This window comes from Saimiri boliviensis, chromosome 3 (assembly GCF_048565385.1).
Source record: "Saimiri boliviensis isolate mSaiBol1 chromosome 3, mSaiBol1.pri, whole genome shotgun sequence".
Lineage (NCBI taxonomy): Eukaryota > Metazoa > Chordata > Mammalia > Primates > Cebidae > Saimiri > Saimiri boliviensis.
This window is the reverse complement of record NC_133451.1, coordinates 166,372,323-166,391,712: the sequence shown is the minus strand read 5'-3', so window position 1 is coordinate 166,391,712 and position 19,390 is coordinate 166,372,323. Positions and strand designations below refer to the sequence as shown.

General features: G+C 41.1%; 1 protein-coding gene across 5 annotated transcripts in view; it reads right to left on the bottom strand.

Annotated features, from left to right (window-relative positions):
• TRPC3 (transient receptor potential cation channel subfamily C member 3) overlaps nt 1–17,322 on the bottom strand; it is a 76,015-nt gene extending 58,693 nt beyond the window's left edge. For all 5 annotated transcript variants that reach the window (XM_039479011.2, XM_074396944.1, XM_003936231.4 and 2 more), the window contains exon 1: nt 16,763–17,322. In XM_039479011.2, coding sequence (XP_039334945.2) covers nt 16,763–16,977 — 215 coding nt within the window. In that variant the 5' untranslated portion in view covers nt 16,978–17,322. The remainder of the gene's footprint in view (nt 1–16,762) is intronic.
• Between the last annotated feature and the right edge of the window lie 2,068 nt (nt 17,323–19,390).

The following is a 19,390-nucleotide window of genomic DNA, read 5'->3' as shown; positions in this document are numbered from 1 at the left end:
AATTCCATGTTGTATAAAATATCATACATTGATGAGAACATATATATGCAGAGTAAAGATGTCAGAATTTAAATATCAGAGGGGTTATCTTTGAGAAAACAAACTTTTTTTTTTTTTTTTTTTTTTTTTTTTTTGAGATGGAGTTTCGCTCTTGTTACCCAGGCTGGAGTGCAATGGCGTGATCTCGGCTCACCGCAACCTCCGCCTCCCGGGTTCAGGCAATTCTCCTGCCTCAGCCTCCTGAGTAGCTGGGATTACAGGCACGTGCCACCATGCCCAGCTAATTTTTTGTATTTTTAGTAGAGACGGGGTTTCACCATGTTGACCAGGATGGTCTCGATCTCTCGACCTCGTGATCCACCCGCCTCGGCCTCCCAAAGTGCTGGGATTACAAGCTTGAGCCACCGCGCCCGGCCGAGAAAACAAACTTTTATTAAAGTGTCAGATCTTGGTGGAAAGGCTTTTAATTTAATGATTGCTACCTACAGGAAAAATCACTTATAAAAATCCTACTATTTATCGCAAAAGAGACCAGGTTGAGAATATTAGGACATGATTCTTTCATGAATATTTTCTTTATTTTCCGAATATTTTAAGTTTTTTCTTAATACTTATTATTTTTTCTTAATACTTATTCCTTCAGAACCTATAACTCCATACTATATATTTGAACTGAAATGTGTGATTTTAGTACAATTCACGTGTCATTTTTATTTTATCTTTAAAAAATTCTGACAGTTAAGTCAGAAGTCAGATATCTCAATTAGAACACATTATACTGTTATTTCAAAATAAAAGAGCTGACTTAATGTCAATCATAGTAAATTCACAAATGGAAGGATTTTTTAAAACTTTCCTTATAGTACCAAGATAAATTCCATTAATCTGAACTGATGGAATGAGTCAACATTCACTTCTTCCACAATGCATAAACAATCTCAGCTGGCTTTGACAATGTATCTCTTCTAGCATGAAAAATAAGGAAGGAATGGGGATGAATGCGAGAAAATGTTTAATAATGTTAACACTAAAGTTATTTTGCCAGGAATTTCCTACCCTTAGATCTTCATCCAGTGGGTCATTTCACACTGTAAGAGTACATTCTGCAGGGACTTCTTTCTGGTAAAAGTACTGGAGCACCACTGACCTCAAATCAGAAGATCTGTGAGGGCCATGTTTAAGCTCCTTTTGGCTAACACAGAGAGCTAGTAATATCTAACTGCTATGGACCAAACTGTGTCCTTACAAAACTAATATGTTGAAATCCTAACCCTTAATGTGATAGAATTTGGAGATAGAACCTTTGGGAGATTAATTATGAAATCATCGGATCATAAAGATGAGGCTCTAATGATAGGATTAGTGCCTTTATAGGACAAGAGGGCTTGCTTCCCTCACCCTGCTACCTCCTATGTGAAAAAACATTGAGAAGGTGGTTACCTTTAAGGTACCTCTCCAGAAACCAAATGTGCTGGCACTCTGATCTCAGACTTCCAGCCTCCAGAACTGGAAGAAAATACATTTCTGTGTTGTTGTTGCTGTTTTTTTTTTTTTTTTTTTAGCCACTCATTCTATGACATTTTGTCATGGCAGCCTGAATGAAGATGCTGACAATACATTTTAAGGCAAAACATATTTTTTATGCATTTTGGGATCCTATAATTTGTCCAAACACTTAAGCAGATGAAAGGCTCTTCTGAGAAATATTGTGGTGGAGCCATAGGGAAGCCTCTGCTATACTCTATTCAGAAGCAAAAATACAAGTAACACTCATCAGTTTTCATAACTTTGCCATCAACTTATCTGACCTCTAATGGGGTTTCTCTCAGTGTGACCCGAGTACTGCCACCTCAAGGTCACTTGGACTGCTTGTTGAAATCGGATTTCTAGGCCCCATTCCAGATGAACTAAATCAGAATCTCTCATGGTTGGACCCTGAAATATGCACTTTAAATGAAAGTCCTTTACAATTCCTGGGAACCTGCAATATAAAAACAATGGAACATCCTGGATCAATGACCCCAGACTATGAGGCCTTCAAGCAATTGTCACTCTGGTCCTGCCAAAAATCAAGTTGAAATAACATGTTTGAGCAGCATGAGCTAAAAGACAAGTAGCCTCACATTCGTTTAGTTTCTCTAAACTTTATTAACTATAAAAAATTTGGTCTCCAGGAAGCTACGTACCTAAATCACAGCACAGCAAGGAGGTAGCCTATAGAAATGCCTTCAGCAGGGACTATTTAATGTTAAGACCTTGCTTTATGAAGGAGTGGTATTTTTAAAAGGTTATTGTATCTTTTCAAAAACTACAATTAAAGAGTCAAAAAGAGATTGTTTACTATAGTATTCATTGTACATTTTATGAGGATTAAAGTGCCAAAGTCAACCTAGAATTGTAAATCAAGAAGCCTCTCTCTTCAGATGAGATTTTGCCCCTTAATCTAATAATATAAACTAACCCTCACTTCCCCACACCCCTCTTAGGATATCCAGGAATACAGCTAGGAACTAAAACTGCTCAATTATTGTTACTATCTTATTCCAAATTTCTGGCACAGTCTTTCTCTTTTTAAAAATGATTTCTCACATAGATTTAAAACCAAATATCTTATAGTCCATGTGTTTTAAGCCTGTTTTTAGTTATCTGAGTCTTTTTTTTTTTTTTTTTGAGACAGAGTCTTACTCTGTCACCCAGGCTGGAGTGCAGTGGCAGGATCTCGGCTCACTGCAACCTCCACCTCCCAGGTTCAAAGTGTCTGAATTGATTAAAACAAACAAACAAACAAACAGAGTTTTAATAAATACCCTGTCATATAAGCCATTACTGTACACATTCATATATAGTAATGTCATGTTTCATTTATCATTATCCACAGAGTTTTATACAGTGCCCCACAGAAAGTAAATATCGATAATATCTCTTTAGTTGAGTTTCCAAATCTCTTCCTAGGTCCCATCCTCTAAACTCAGGTCCCACACGTACTGTGGTCTGTCCCCTGGTCACTCTAAAATGTCCCAAGTCACCTTCTTCCTTAAAAGAGCTCCCACTCCTAACATTTGTATCTCAGGCTGATTATTTAGGTTTAGAAATTTCAAGGTCATCTATGACTCACTGTTTTGATCATGTCAGTCACAAAGTTCTGAAGCTTCTACTTTGGAATATTTCTTGCAGTGAATGCTTCCTTCCAATTTTCATTGCCAGCACCAGCCTCCAGATCTTTATCAAGTCATAGCCGAGTTGTTGTAACAGCTTCCCAGTAGAGATGGCATGAGGGAAGGCAACTAAACTTTTCTGAGTGCCTCGTATGTATGTAGTGTTTTCAATGCACTACTGTATTTAATTCTCATAACAATACTATGAAGCAGGTATAATTTTCTCTGTTTCATAGATAACAAAACTGAGCTCAAATGAAATTGCCCAAGGTGACACAAATGGTAAAATAACGAAAAACTGGGATTCAACCTGGAATCTGTCTGACTCTTATTTTCCATTGTCTCTGGCTGTACCTGATTCTCCTCTTTATACATGACAGCCATGCCCAGCATCTTGCTGTTTGTAAATTCTGCTTTCACCATATCATACTTCTCTTTAAAATAATGAAAAAAAAAATTAGTAACCCCCTACCATTCTTTCCATCAGTTGAGACTCTTCTGTATGACTTTCCGGGATGGTCATAGCCCACCCTACCCTGCCTAGCTAACCTTCCTTCCCTTGTTCTTCAGAGTCATTCTTCTCTGTCCTGTAAATATATTATTCGACTATTCCTATACTGTCAAGGGTATTCCTATACTTTTAAGGATATTTGTTGAAAATATATTAAAGTGTTCTTTTTTATCTTTTCAAATACAAGCTCTTTGCCCTGGTTGACTCAGGACATCTCTGCCTGGAGGGGGTAGTGCAGTATAGAATTGGGTAGGTGTGTTCAAGGGGAGGTTGAGAAGATACATTTTAGAGGAGGATTACAAAGAAAAGGATCATGGAGATGTTCAGATTCTTACAAGCAAAATGGGATTTTGCAAGCAGAATTTGAGAAAAGGGAAATTGTCTAATGAAAAGATTTGCTCAATTCCTTTATTCTTGTAATTCATCCTGATGGAGACTGATCATAAAGTGCTCTCATTGTGCAAACAAGATAGCTCTCTCACTTTTGACAGCAAAGCCGTGGTGCTTACCATTATGGGAGGACAAATAAATAACAGACGGGAAATAAAAGTCAAGATGTGGATTCAATAAGGTGAGGAAGTACTTAGGAAATGGATAAATAGTGGAATGGTGTGGAAAAAGCAAAGAGCTTTCTCAAGCCACCCTCAGCTCCCCTGTGGAATGGACCCTGCTATGAAAGCCAAGTAGGCTGCACTAAGCCCAGGAATAGACTGCTAGTTCTGTATGCTGGAAGGAGGATGTTGCAGGTGCTGGGCTTTGTAGCAGTGGAAGCTGAGCGGAAACCAAGTACCTGAGGGAACATATCTGGGTTTCTAACAAAAGAAAGTCAGCCAAGATCCAGTTACTTCTACTGACAAGCAGCACCCAAGTAGACATAGAACAGTGCCCAGAGACCAGAAGAGTTAGAGGATACCAACGCTTTCCCCTTACAGAGACACATAAGCTCCCCTTCCGCAAGGGTCAGATGTGACAGAGAAGAGCAGAAAAAAAAGGGTAGTTCCCAAGAGCCTGAGCAAGTTTATCCAAATGAGAGAGTATTTCTTTAAAAGAACATTTACTTTATAGTATGAAATTAAGACAAATGAGGTCGGCCTCCCAGCATCTTTCTGCAATGCTGAACGCTGGTAGACAGGCCAGTGAGACTCTGAGCCCTTTGGAGATTGAGGGACAAGAATCAGGAAGCAAAAGCCCCTTTCACACCAGCTCAAGACATGGGGAGACACTGTCCTAACTGACCAAATCCTTACAAAAATGCAGAACAAGCCTTCCCTCCCTGTCAATTCACATAACTGCTTAATTGCTTAACTGACTTAATTGCTTAATTTATTGATTGCACTATTCACTTGTTGAGTGTCTGTGTAGTAAGCAAAAACAAAACAAAATTTAAAACACTAATGTGAACCACAGATTGGGCGTTTAATTTTTTCTCTCCTACTCGGTAGGTGGGAGGCTTAGGAGACAGACTTTTGTTAAAGGCAGATTACAGGAGCTACACATGGCTTCCTATCCAAGTTGTGAAGCATTTCTTGACCTTTTTACATCTGCCTCCAGGATATTCCCCTTACATTTCCCTCGCTGGACATACTCTTACTTCTGCTCTTATTTTGCCAATTCAAATCCTTCCTACCATCAGTGGTCCAGTTTACATCATACCTCTGTATACAGAGGGTCACGTTTCTCAGGGCAGTACCACACATTTCTGTATATAGAGGGTCACATTTCTCAGAGCAATGCCAATATGACCCACAAGATTCTGGTCAGTGTAAAATGTTGAGTCTTTTGATCCTTTCTGAAACCATTTGTAACCACTTCAGCCTGACCTTTTGTAATACAGGCAGTCTACTCATAAATATAGACAACTAATTTTATATCATCTCCTTGATTTTTGTCTCGATTACTGTCTCCTGTGACACTCATGTCCTCAAGTTCAATTGAGGATAAATGCTTTATGCTTCTGCCTTATGTTTTATTCTTGATATATTATCTTCACTGTACCTAATATAGTATATGTTCAGAAATACTTGCCATTTAATACTAATTGTGCAGATTAAAAGACTTCATCAGAATGGTACCTCCTTAAGGTCACTGAGGAGTACAGAACTAGAAGACTAGAGCTCAGAGGTCTTCTTCCTGGCTACTTTATCATGATACAGCTAAGGAATAAGAAAATGAACAAGAGGTTATAAATCCAAGTATCATTGAAGGCATGCTGAGCTTATGTGTTGGAACATTTTGGTTCTACAAAGAACAGCTTCTAACATGGCTCTTTGGATTGAATCACAAGCTCCTTAGCACGCTGCAACACATGAACATTATTAAGGAAGTCATCTCAAATCCTTTATTGAATGAGGTAAAGATTAACCAATCATTCAACCCGTGTAGCAAGCAAGCAAAGTAAGAACACCATCAATGTAAGCTGAATTAATGAGAATGACATCCAAAATGTTTGGACGGAGCAGTTCGCCACAATGAAGAAAGTGACTGTGATAACTAGCCAAGATCCTGTCCCTCAGTTTATGAAGGGTAAGAACAGACAGAACCACAGAAGATAAGTAGTGAGAAAAGCACAGAGGTGGGGGAAAGTGTTAGAGAACCACCACCATGTTAGTTACACTATGGAGATGGTGATAATTGGAAATGGTAATGAGGGCGTGAAGCAGCAGGGACTGACAAAGGACAAGAAAGTCAGGGATGAAAAGTCAAAAAATAGAAAAATCCCATAATCTCCCTGGCAAGCAGGCACCTGTCAGTCAATGTGGCTACCTCTGGAGACATCTGACATCTACACACTAGGCTTATGTGTATGTGGTTGGAAGGAGGAGACAAAATCTGACAAATAGTCTTAATAATATCATCAAAAACACACATTTTGAACATCTCTTACTATGTATTTTTTGGAGGGGAAGAAGTGGAGTGGAAACACTCTGAACCCCAGTAGCTGTTAAGTGCACCAGCGTGCAAGGCTAGAGAAAGGTAGCCCATCAGTTCAACTGTCTAGTTAGAGGGTACATGGCCAGAGATGGTCCAGAGTTATTTCATACCACCTGTCTTTCAGCCTGCATTTACGTACACATCACAGAGCTCAATAATACACTGTCACAGTAACAACCAAACCAGCAAGATAAGGCGCTTCACTAAAGAAAGAAGAAAGCACAGATTTCGTTTCTAAAGATTCACATCCTTCCTGCTGCCCCTCCTGATACACACACATAAAAACTTTAAGTATAAACATCCCAGCACTTACAAACCCAGAGAGATATTTAGGTCTCCACAGTAATGAATTCCCTGATAGTTTTTGTTGCCCTGCATTATACTCAGAATTCTTCATGTACGATTTTAATAAATCTTCGCCAGGCATGGTGGCTCATGCCTGTAATCCCAGCACTTTGGGAGGCGGAGGCAAATAAATCACTTGAGGCCAGAAGTTCTAGACCAACCAGGGCAACATAGCGAAATCCCATCTCTACTAAAAATACAAAAATTAGCTGGGTGTGGTGGTGCATGCCTGCAGTACCAGCTATTCAGGAGGTTGAGGCACGAGAATCAAGAATGACTTGAACCCAGGAGTTGGAGGTTGCAGTAAGCCAAGATTGTGTCTCTCCACGCTGGGTGATAGAACTAGACCTTGTCTCAAGAAAAAAAAAAAAAAACTTTAAAAAAATTATATTAGACATATGCTAATTTTGGCATTTTCCCAGTTGACTTTCTGAAGCAAGAAGCTGTTTTATATTTAAGGAGAGGAACTCTGGTCTATCTCCATTGCTTTATCTCTCATTCTTTTCATGAAAGCATGAGTAGCTCTTTGCCAGATTCCTCAGCAGCTAAAACCAGAAAAGCAAACAGATATCTAACAGTGCATTGCTCCCTCTAAAAGTACACTAGAACAGAAGTGAGGACCCTTAGCCATTGTCTGCATGACTTCTTGGTAATATTTCTTAAATGAATGTGCCCAAGAAAGTATTCTAGCAAATGCCTTCTAGAACTTAGATGTTTATGCTTCTAGCAACTGTGTTTTGTGTATAACTCCATTAAACCAACTACTGTATTGCTTTGCAATTGTCTGTCTTCATGGCTATCTCCTTAATGATACTAAAATGCCCTTAAAGGCAAAGACTGCCTCTTTTCATCTCTATATACTTGGCTTTTATTTTTTATTTATTTATTTTTTATTGTATTTTAGGTTTTGGGGTACATATGAAGAATATTTAAGATTGTTGCATAGGCACACACATGGCAGTGTGATTCGCTGCCTTCCTCCCCTTCACCTATATCTGGCATTTCTCCCCATGCTATCTCTCCCCAACTCCCCACCCCCCACTGTCCGTCCCCCATTTTCCCCCAACTGACCCCAGTGTGTAGTGCTCCCCTCCCTGTTATTATATGGTGATGAATATCTGTTGGAGGAATGGGTGCACAGATGCACACATATATAAACCACATGACTGAAGACCTAAGAAACAGACAATTTTCCCCTCTGGATTACAGAATACCCTGGCCACCTATGATTATGTGTGGAATAAGCAGTGGTGGAGGGGAATTGAAGTGATTCTTCCATAAAAAAGAATGTTACAAATAATATAAATTAGTAATCAGAAATACAAGCAATGTCAACAACCATTCTTTCAAAGCAAATTTCTGCTTAATAACATTTAATTCTTGGTTACACCATAAAAGTGTTTGATGCATTCTATATCTCTTGATTTTGATTTTACATAGTTATATTTTATCAGGATCATCTAGAGGCAAACTGGAGATATATCTTAAAATTAACAACCTTTATTAATTAATTAGTAATTAAATCTTCTCAAATAAACTCATCTTCGGAATGCTTTTAAAAACTAATGTTTATTATTTCAGGAAGATTAGTGACAATGAAATTAAACATTATATAAATTCAGTCTATACTTGAACAAGAATTCAGACAAAATGACCTCAGATAATAAAATTAAGGAACTTCTACTGACCCAAGAGATGCTCATATCTGGCTATTTAAATACATTAGTCACTATCAATTTTATATATATATATATACACACACACATATATATAGTTATTGATAGTCACTATCAATTTTATATATATATAGTTATTAGAATAAAGGGATCTGGTTTTCTATCATTATCATCCATATCTAAAGTCAAAAGTCTGAGGCTTTTAGATGTTCACTCCTACCCCATAACCCTGCAATCTACTTTTCAACAGAGAATCCATATGCATCAGTCTTATTTGATAAAATGTATTTAAAGGTGCAAAACTGGCATAGACTATTAGCACTATTAAGCTCTTTCCTTAACAAGTCACGTATTTGTGGACATTTAATTCTCATTTTTTAAAAAGACCTAAGACCAAATCCATATTGCCACCTATTATTTGAACAGAGCAAAGAAAATAGTATTTTAATAGAGTTTTTTTAAACTAGATAATTGAAGACAAATATTCCTGACCTAAATGCTAAATTGAACACAAAATGTTATAACCATCCTAATTACTCTCATAAAGTCACTGCTGAGCCCCTTGTGTGTAAGAGTGAAGTCAGCCATCCCACAGTCTACATCTGCAGACCCTCTATATCAGGCCAGACTCCTATGTGTTCACCCAACATAGGCCACTAATACGGTGCCCCTTCTGGGTGGATGTTATGCAACATTGAGGGCAGTATAGGGGAGAGGATTGAAAAGCAAGACTTCTGGCCATGCAAAGAGCCTCCCCTCCTTAGAAGAATGCCCAGCAGCCATTCGTCATTACTTTAGCATCCTCCTTGAAACAGGAAATCTCAACCCTGAGCTAGGATGTTTAAACGATTCCTTCCTACCAATGACACAGCAACTCTGTACAAAGTATTCTTCCTCCCGTTATATTTCCCATGGTGCTTGACTGCCTATTATAAACTAGGGGGTGAGGGAGTATGGGGAAGTAAAGATTTATGGGATATTATAGGCAAAGGAAAAGCTCAACGTTGGAGAAAACTTTAAGAGAGAAACAGAAACACACATTTTCTTTTTTTCTTTTTTCTTTTTTCATTTTGAGACCCAGTCTTGCTTTGTCACCAGGCTGGAGTGCAGTGGCGCGATCTCGGCTCACTGCAACCTCTGTTTCTCAGGTTCAAGTGATTCCTCTGCCTCAGCCTCCTGAGTAGCTGAGACTACAGGTGCGTGCCACTACGCCCGGCTAATTTTTCACAAGCACATTTTCTACCCCAGCACAGTAATAGAAAATCCTTAAAATTCTAACTCAGTCCTCAGAAGATGGTCTAGTGCTGAACTGGGATCCTCTCATCTCTTTGATATTAATAAAAGAGATAATCATAAATAGTATTGACAGGGGGTCCACTGTGCTTTGAGATAAACTTTTTTTCCTCTTTCCCCTTATTCTTAGTCCTCCTACTTAGCTTACCAACTTTCTCAAGTTGATCTGCCATCAGCAGCCAAATTAAAATGATGAATTAATTGGATTTCATAAATAAATTAATACTAATTAATAGTTTCCTGTGTTGCTCCTCCCAGGAGTAAATGCATTTTAAAATTTCTTTGAGGAAGAGAGAAATGCTTAAGCAAAAGAGGGCACAGTGTGAACAGCACAGTCCTGGAAAGCTGGAGATTTCAGATGGCCTGGGGCTGCTGTGAATTAGATGTCAACCTGCAGCTTCAGTTTCTTAATTTGTAAAATAAGAGACTGGACTAGATGAAATCCTTTCAAATTCAAACATTCCATTATTCTTCAAAGTAGTCTATATTGCTAAATGTCAGAAGTGTGGTACTAAGATGATTTTAGGTGGGAAATTCATCTTTTGTAGCATTCTTATTACACAGTGTAAGCTACTATCTACTCCTTGTGCCTAGTAAGATCAGTTACAGGTAGGAACAGTCTTCCTTCTGCCATTCGTGGTTATGTTAAATAATATTGTCAACATTAGGGCTTAAATAAACACAAGACACAATCATAGGGATGTTTAGTCTCAAATAGTAGAATAAAGGCCTTTCTTACCTTCTCCTTTTCAAAACTACCTCCCTAAACAAGGAGAACAGGGAACTGCAACACAAATGTCATCTTCCATAAAACCAAGAGACATCTGTAACTCCAAGCCACAATATATAAGGTGGAAAGGAGATGAGTTGTTACAATAGTAAATCATTTAGTGGAGAGGATGAAGTTCCAACTAGAGTGCCTGTTAAAGAAAACAAGCTGATCCACCCAGGTCAATGCCAGAGAATGCTTAGAAATTGAAAGCAGAAGAAATTCCAGAAAGTAGAGATAAGGCTAGAACCTAAAATGAGGGAACTGGCTGTATAACAAGTGTGTAGCAACCCTCCCCCTACATCCCCACCCACCAATTGATATAGTTAAGAGACAACCCTCCTGTACCCCTATAAAAGATAGGATACGGAATCTCTGGAGATACGGAAATAGAAATGCTCTAGATGTGGGGATACCAGGCCCAGGGGAGGGTAGGGACTAGGAACAGGGGGACTCTTGCCCAGTTCATCAATACCAACACCAGGTTTATTATTTCCCAATCTCTTCTTCCCTGAGATGCAGGAGTTTTCAGAAAAAAACTGCATCTCTGAAATAAAGAATGCTACAAAAAAAGAATACTTGTTTTTAATACAAGAAAGAGCTCTTAGAAATTAAAAATATAATACTAAAATGGAAATTAATTTAGTGGAAGAGTTGGGAGATAGAGACAAGGAAATATCTCAGAAATATTTCAGAAAGAATATGAAAGCAAACATTGGAAAACAGAAGAGAAGAGATACAAAAAGTAGGGGATCAGTCAGGAGGTCCAACATCCAGACAACAAAAATTCCAGAAAAAGCAAAGAATAAAAATAGTGGGTAGGAAAACTTCCCAGAACTAAAGCTTCCCAGAACTAAAGGACATAATGTCCAGACGGAAAGCGTTAACCAAGTGTCCAGCTCAGGTGATGAAGAAAGCATCCATACCAAGGCACATCTTCAGAAGAGAGCTAACAAAGAGACAAGAGCTCTAAGAGCTTCCTGAAGCGGGGAAAAGAAAAACCTCATATAAAGAAAGTTAGAGGACTCTAGAAAGGATAACTTCAGGAAAACATACACAGTTAGACACTAGAAGATTCAGCTAAAGAAATGAGGGCACAGTGTGACAAATATTTACTCTAAGAAAAACAACCAATTATCAAAGAAGATAAATGTAGTCATACCATACTACTTGACTTAGCAGTGAACAATGATTACATGGTCATATTAATGAAGAACATAAATAAGATTAACAGAAAAGAGGCACATGTGAACATACATTCTCACCTGAGACTATTGATAACATCTGAAATATGAATAAAAAGATAGCTGTATATGAAAGAGTTGAAAGTGGAGTGAAGCAGAGAAGATGGAAAGAGAAGGAGAGGGGACCAAGGAATGGCTGGGGGCTTGCTGTTGTTCAAAGAAGTCTTTTAGCACTATCTAACTTTTAAAGCTATATTCATATAGTACTTTGAAATTACATAAAAATAATTTAAAACAAACCAACAAAAATGACAACTCATTGTACATAGTGAAATTGCTACTCTAGGTTATACAACTGATAATATAAAGAAAAGTTTCAGAGTATTAAAGGCCTCAAGGCTGAGTGGCATGGTGGTTCAGGCCTATAATCACAGCAACTTGGGAGGCAGAGACAGGAGGATTGCTTGAGCTCAGGAGTTCGAAACCAGGTTGAGCAACATAGTGAGACCTCATCTGTACAAAAAATTTTTAAAGTAGCTAGTCATAGTAGTGCGTGCCTGTAGTCCCAGTCACTTGGGAGGCTAAGATTTGAGGATCAACTGAGCCTGGGAGTTTGATGCTGCAATGAGCTATGATCACACAACTGCACCCTAGCCTAGGCAACGGAGTGGGACTCTGTCTCAAAAAAAAAAAAAAAAAAGAATTAAAAAAATAAAGTCCTTATGTCTAATGCCATGCTGTGCTATTCTTAAAAATTAAACTATAACTGTAAAGAAAGTTGCCTTTCTTAATAATACTAGTCAGTCTAATTTCGGTCTTCAAAGTCCAGACTCCTGTCCCTAAGATTCAACAGTCACTTGGAGAATCTGATTTCTACTCCAGAGTTGGGAGGGAGGGAAGTGCTGCATCCAATCTGATGCCTGAGCCAACACACACATGAAGCCAAGACTGGAACATTTATACAAGGCCAGTGCCACAGAAACTAACATACAAGGTACTTTAGGTAATCTGAGTTACAAGGCACTGTGGACTCACCTTTGGTTCCTTGATCATATAAAGGTGGGTGTCAGAAAATCTGTTACTGATTTGCCAGGGAGTGTTAGAAAATTACTTTACTTCTCTGTGTACCAATTTCCTCATTTGCTAGTGATGACAAAGATTTTTAAAAAACTGCTTTAAAGAGGAGTGATTCAAATGAATGAGTATAAATGACAACATGAAGTCGTATATAAACACAAATTAACTGCTTTTATTATGGCTATTTTTTTTGGTAGCACTTCCTCTGAAGAAAAACTAAACAGATTTTTTTCTAGAAATCTTCCTCTGTTAAAGATAACATTGCTGAAAAATCTAATGATTTTGCATATGTATGTTAACACATACAAGGACTGATTCTTCTTACTAACAGTGGACTCATTAGTTTTTCTCTTGATCTTTTCCGTTTTTGCTGAGTGTGCAGTGATGTTTTTCTTTTCTTTTTCTCCCTGCCTTCTAAACAAAAAAAATTTTCCCTCAAAATCTATGTTGGTCTCCCTTTGTTTCTCTCTTCATACTCCATTGAGTAATCTCATGTAGTCACACAGCTGTGTAACAATTCCCATCAGGCAGCAGCCTCTCACATTCTCCTGAGCTTTAAACTTGTATTTCCTTTTCCCTGCTTAACACCTCTGTCAGTAATATCTGATCATTCACTATTCCTCTAAATAAAAAAGAAAAAAAAAACTAACTGAAAAATCAGATCTTCACCTTTGCTTTTTTTTGTCAACAACAGTATCAGCAATCTTAGTTATCTGGGTCAAAAATCACTAAGTTGTCTCTGATCCTGCTTTCTCTTTAAACCCCTCATGGATAGTGAGTTGCAAATTCCATAGATTCTGGCTGGGTTTTTTTTTTTTCTCCAATTTCTCTCCTTTCCATTCCACTAACACTACACTCTTACAGAGTCTAATCTCAGCCTGGACACTTACAGTAGTCTCCTAATTTGTTTCTTCACTTTCAATTAATTGCCAATGCAATTCAGAGTGGGTTTGCTCAAATTACTGCTACTTTAAAATAATCAATGGTTCCCTAGTGCCTCATCTTGGCATATAAGATCCTCCACGTTAATGCCTCAAACCAACATGTCCAGCTAAATTTCACTGCTTGCCTACACATATTCTATGTTCCAACCAAACTCAACTAATATTCCTTAAACACACCTGGAATTTTGAGGGGAGAGAGGGCTTGAATTAAGTATTTACCCTGTCTCTGCTTCTGGTCCTATCTATCCTTCAAGGCCCATAAAGGTTTCCTTGATTTCTCCACAACCTAATGTTGTCCTTCTCTTCTTTGCACTTGACCCTTTATAACTCTTTGTTGTTTTGAAGAATGGAACTGATTTTACTCTTATAGCAAAAATGCTCATGCCCAGTCTCATTACCACCTCTCCCTCATGAGATTTTAAATTTCTTGAGTACAGGAAAGTTGTCATGCTCGTCTTTGTGGCTTGCTGTACCTAGCCCACACTTTGCACATATGCATGCTTGAGAAATGCTTAAATTCAGACTCATGAAAACTGCCTTCCAATGCCTTTTTTGGAGTTCATCAGATATACTGAATAACTGAAACATTTCAAGGATGAGGACATCAATACAATGACTTGTTACTTGATCCTAGGTTTGCAAACAATTGGGATACAGAAGTCTTGGTTTGAATCAGTGGTTGAATCAAGAGTTCTATCAACAGCTGTTAGTGATACAGCAGGTGACACTTTTCCTCCCAAGTCAGTCTATTTAAAATTTCCACATGGAAAATAGGAACATGGAGCAGTGAAATGAGCAACAGAACTACCCTGAGGAATTATCTTGGTAAAAGCCAGATTGTATCCTCAGCATCCTGTTGCATTTAAAATTCAGCCATGCTGTTCTGCCTACTGAAGTGACCCTGGGTATCCTCTGAGCCTATCCTAGAGCTGTCGCATTCACTTTTAAACAACAATAAGTAAACACTGTTTATTAAACAGTGGTCATATTCTCCTCAAAGGGAGAATAAAGAGCTAATCGCTGTTACAGAGATCAAGCTAATCTGTGATGTTACCAAGTAACAGACCTGAAATAAAGATGAAGAGCTTGCTGCTCTTCCTCTAGAAGAAATACTTATTAATGTATAGCTCCTTAAAAATGACTGGGTCTTCTTCTCAACCTCTACAAAATAAGTACACCACCACATTTGCTTGTTGAATTATAAAGTTAGCAAACCTATACGAAAGATGTTCTATTAGCAGTGAAATAGCAAGCTTGCAATAGAATTTGCCCCAGGGCTTTGTGTAATAGACCTCAAATTTCAGAAAGCAAAGTGAGTGATCTCTCCTCCGCCCTACTTTCTCAGATAAGAGTTCAGGTGTCTCGTGTAGTCAGGATTTAAGGTTTTTAAAAAAGAATTTTAAAGGGAATCAAGAAACAGCTAGGTTATTTTTAAAAACTGGCAAAAGGAAAAATTGACAATGTTTTAAAACCTTAGGGAGACAGAGAAGTGAGCTGGCGGCGCTTTAATCTCAAAGGATATACCTTCCCTCCATTTCCTGGGCCGTTTCCACTCCACGCTAATCTTCAGCAATAACTGAACCACATCGTGATGCGTCGCTCATTTTAAATCAGAATTCTTCCCTACGGGATCTACTCCCAGCCACTCATTGTGCTCCTGTGTCCTGCGGGCAGGTGCAGCCAGGCCAGGCGCAGACTCTGCGCGAGCGGAGCAGCGCACGATCCTGGGGTCTAGGGGTCACTCGGTAAGTATCGGCCCCGGGCGGTGGGCCACTCGCTGGCGGCAGGGGGCGCTGCAGAACCTCGGTCTCCGCCCTGGGGAACCATCTCCCCGGCTCCGCCAGTCCGCGCCACCCGCCACCGTTGGACCCCAAGTTCTCTACCTAGTTGTGAGCGTTCTTCCTAAAACAGACAGTAAGCTCTGCGGCACTCCCAGTGTACGTGACAGGAAAAATACAGAGCATCTCACCCTGTGAAACCGATTACCCTCTTTTAATCTTCTCTGCGTCTCGCACTGATTAAAGGCTGCCTCCAGGACTGGAAATTAAGAAAAGTTGCTCCTTCCTAAGCACTAGTGCGCCGACCGCTCCTTCGTTTAGAAAAAGAGGAAGAGAGAGAAAGAGGGGAGAGAGAGAGACCCCGCGCCGCCTGGGAACCGCAGCCAAAGTTACCCAAAAAAAGCGGTTCCCCGGCTGCCCGGTGCCCACTCCCTCCCTTAGGGGATCCTATAGGGCTTCGGCTCCCGCTTTACCCCAATAGTAACTGATCCCCTGGGAGACCAGGCGTCCGGGCAAACCTTCAACCCACACCCTGTATCGCACTGTGCCCTCCCTACTCCCCACTTTCCTGCCCCCGCCCTCGACGTCCCAAGCGTCGGAGGGGAACCAAGTTCCCAAAGTGGCTACACGCTGGGACGCCTAGGAGGAGTTCGGGGTTCAAGTGCGCGCCTGGGTCTGAGCACTTCTTCCGCTTCCTCGGCCTCCCAGAGTAAGCTCGGGACCCCGGGATCCGACTTCCAAGGAGTGCCCAGCCCTGGCGGCAGTCGTGCGCGCTCCTCGGCTCTAGGACAGGGAGTGGCTGCTCGCTAGGATGCTTGTCTGGCGTCCGTGTGCCCATCTCCGGGCTGTTCCGTGCGCTTGAGCTGGGACAGAGCCCCCGCCACGCACTCCGCGGCCCCTGAGTCCCTCCACCGCGCGGGACCGAGGGGGCGAGCCTCCAGCCGAGGTCTGTCCCTTCCCCCTGAATCGAACTGCCCGGCCGTACCAAGTGGGTATCGGAGGTCCTAGGCACGTCGTGGAGCCTCCGGGCGCGCGCCTTCCCGCCCCCCTCCCGGCACCGCCCTCCGAGGCGCGGGCCGCGGCCAGGCCCGGTACTCACAGGTCCGGCCCGTGGGAGAAGGGCGGCTGGCCGTAGCCGTGGGGCTCCCGCTGCGAGGGGGCAGAGCGCGGCTCCAGTCCCCCGTTGACGCCCCTCCAACCCCGGCGGCGGCGCTGCGGCTCCACGCCCCCGTCCTCGCCCTCGTCTTCCTCCTCCTCCGGCGCGGGGAAGGTCACCCTTGCTTGTTCCTTGCACTTCCTGACCTTGGTGGACATCGCGCCGGCTGCGGTCCGAGTATGGGGGTGCCGGTCGCCGGCCTCCCCTGTCTTCGCGGCCGTGCGGTCTCCCCGCGGTGCCCCTTCCCCACCTCCCGCGGCTTCCGCAGCCCCGGGCGACCCAGGGCGGGAAGGCAGGAGCGGAGAGCTGCGCGGCCCGCGATCAAGCAGTTAGAGGCGGGCGCCGAAGGCGAGCCGCCGCCGCCCACCATCAAACCGTGGTAGCAGCCGCGGCGGCCGTGGCTGAGACGAGGAAGCCCCGGGCCGAGCTGGAGCGCTGGTGCCGGGAGAGGATCTCCAGTCCCGCGGCCGCAGCTTTGCCTCCTCGGCGCCGGTCTCCTGTCTCCGACAGCATCACTTGCTAGGACAGCCTCGTTACTCAGGGAGAAGGAGAGGGAGGGTGGGAGGGGGAAGAGGAGGGGGAGAATCAATTCCTTATCAGACAGAGCTGGAGAGGAAATCAGACAGACTGCAGGTGGGGAGTAGAGAAAGCGGAGAAACTTCCCCTCCCCACTCTCCTCTTTCTCTTCCAGAGGATCTAGGGCCCTTTTTGCACCTACAGAAACAAGTTTCCTAAGGAACGGAAAAGGAAATCCACCGGCTTGTTAATTTTCCTGCAGCCAACTCTCCAAATTTGTTTCAAAAAGCATCACTTGTTCGTTGTGTTACTCTCAGTAAGACTTGGTTGAACCTACGGTGTTTAAGTACGTTCCCCTGAGTGCCTCCGTACTCCAGCCTGGCAATGTTTTAAACGTGCACGATGCTTCAGTTCTTTGAATGAATCTCAAAAGCATCTAATAAGATTTATATACTGTCCAAGAAACATTTTTCAGCAAAATGTAGTCTTCTTTTTAAAACACATGAACAAAAATTGCATTTTAGAATTCAAGACCAGTAGTTCTTTTGGGAGGAAAGAGTTACAGAATTTTAGTCAGCAGGAGTCTTAGGGATCAAGGAATCTATTGCTCCTTTTAGAAATAAGAAACCCTTGGCCTAGAGAGACTGAAAAAAGTACCCAACATAGGTGAGTAGTGAGAAAACTTAGATTAGATCCAGAAGAGTGTATTCTCCCAGACTTTCTCTTGTTTCAAATAACTTTCCTGCAAGTCCAACTTGGAAAAGTCACAAAAATACCAGAAGCGCTCTGATGAGATAAAATTTATTTAACTGTATCCAATTATACTGTATTTTTTAGAGGAACAGTTGTTCCCAAATTTAAGCATATCACAAGAAAATGTAGCTCCTTTGAATTTAATTCTTAAAAAGTAAATAAAAAATTGTGTATTAAATCGGAAAGTCTGTATGTTGAAAGAAACAATGATACTTATTTATACATCTAATACAGGGAGAACAAAAACAAGTAAATACTGTATACTGTGTTATGTTTGGAAGTGCTTTTCACTTGCTAGTACATATGAAAGTGTTAACATTTTCACAATGTAGGTTAGCAGACCCATTCAATTTCACCTCTGAAATATCTCTAAAGCAGGATTGCCCTTCTCCACACCGGTACCACCACCTCAGTTCAGGCTCCCCTGCTTCCCTCTGCCATCCAGCCTTTCTGCAGCCCATCTTTCTCTCCCTATACTGTTTCATTCTTTGTACTACTAAAAAGAACATGCTCAAAGCGAAGTCCAATCACGACTTTTCTCTATAAAAATCTCTGGTGGCTTTCCACTATCAGGTTAAAATCCAAATTTTTAATCTCTTCTCCCACTCTTTTTCATACACATTCTAACTGCAGTTACCCTGAACTCTCAGTTATCAACTGACAAACTAGTTACTTTCCCATTTCTCTGCCTTTGTCTGTGGCATTCCTGTCACTGAAATGTCTGTCTTCATCCATCTGCCACACTTTTCCTTAAAGAACTGTGTTAGCTGTGGCCTCCAGTCTGACAGCCCTCTTGAGGTCCCAGTGAATTTCCCACAGGATCTGGTCCTTACCCACACTGAGCATACCACAGTCTTATCAGTGATCACATCATATTGAAATTCACTCTGTATGTGCCTGTTTCCTCTAAACTATTAATCCCTTGAGGATGATGTGGGATCTTATTTATTTTGAGCTACTAAGGGGCTCATCTTTTTGTATTTGCCATTTAGCTCAGTACCTGATGTGCAGTACTAGCTCAATAAATGTTTGTTGGATGAATTCATGAAGTTTATAGTGTCTTTATAATTACATTAATATGTTTATAAACTGCCCTTATAGGACTTTGGATAGAAGCTCTATAGCAGTGCTGGAGTCACCAGGGCTTACTCTTACACAATGTCTTAGTCTCCTAGGGCTGCCATAACAAAGTATCAAAGACTGTGGCTTAAACAACAGATTCTTAATTTCTCACAATTCTGGAGACTGGAAGTCTGAGTTCAAAATGTTCACAGGGTTGGTTTCTTTTGAGGCCTCTCTGTG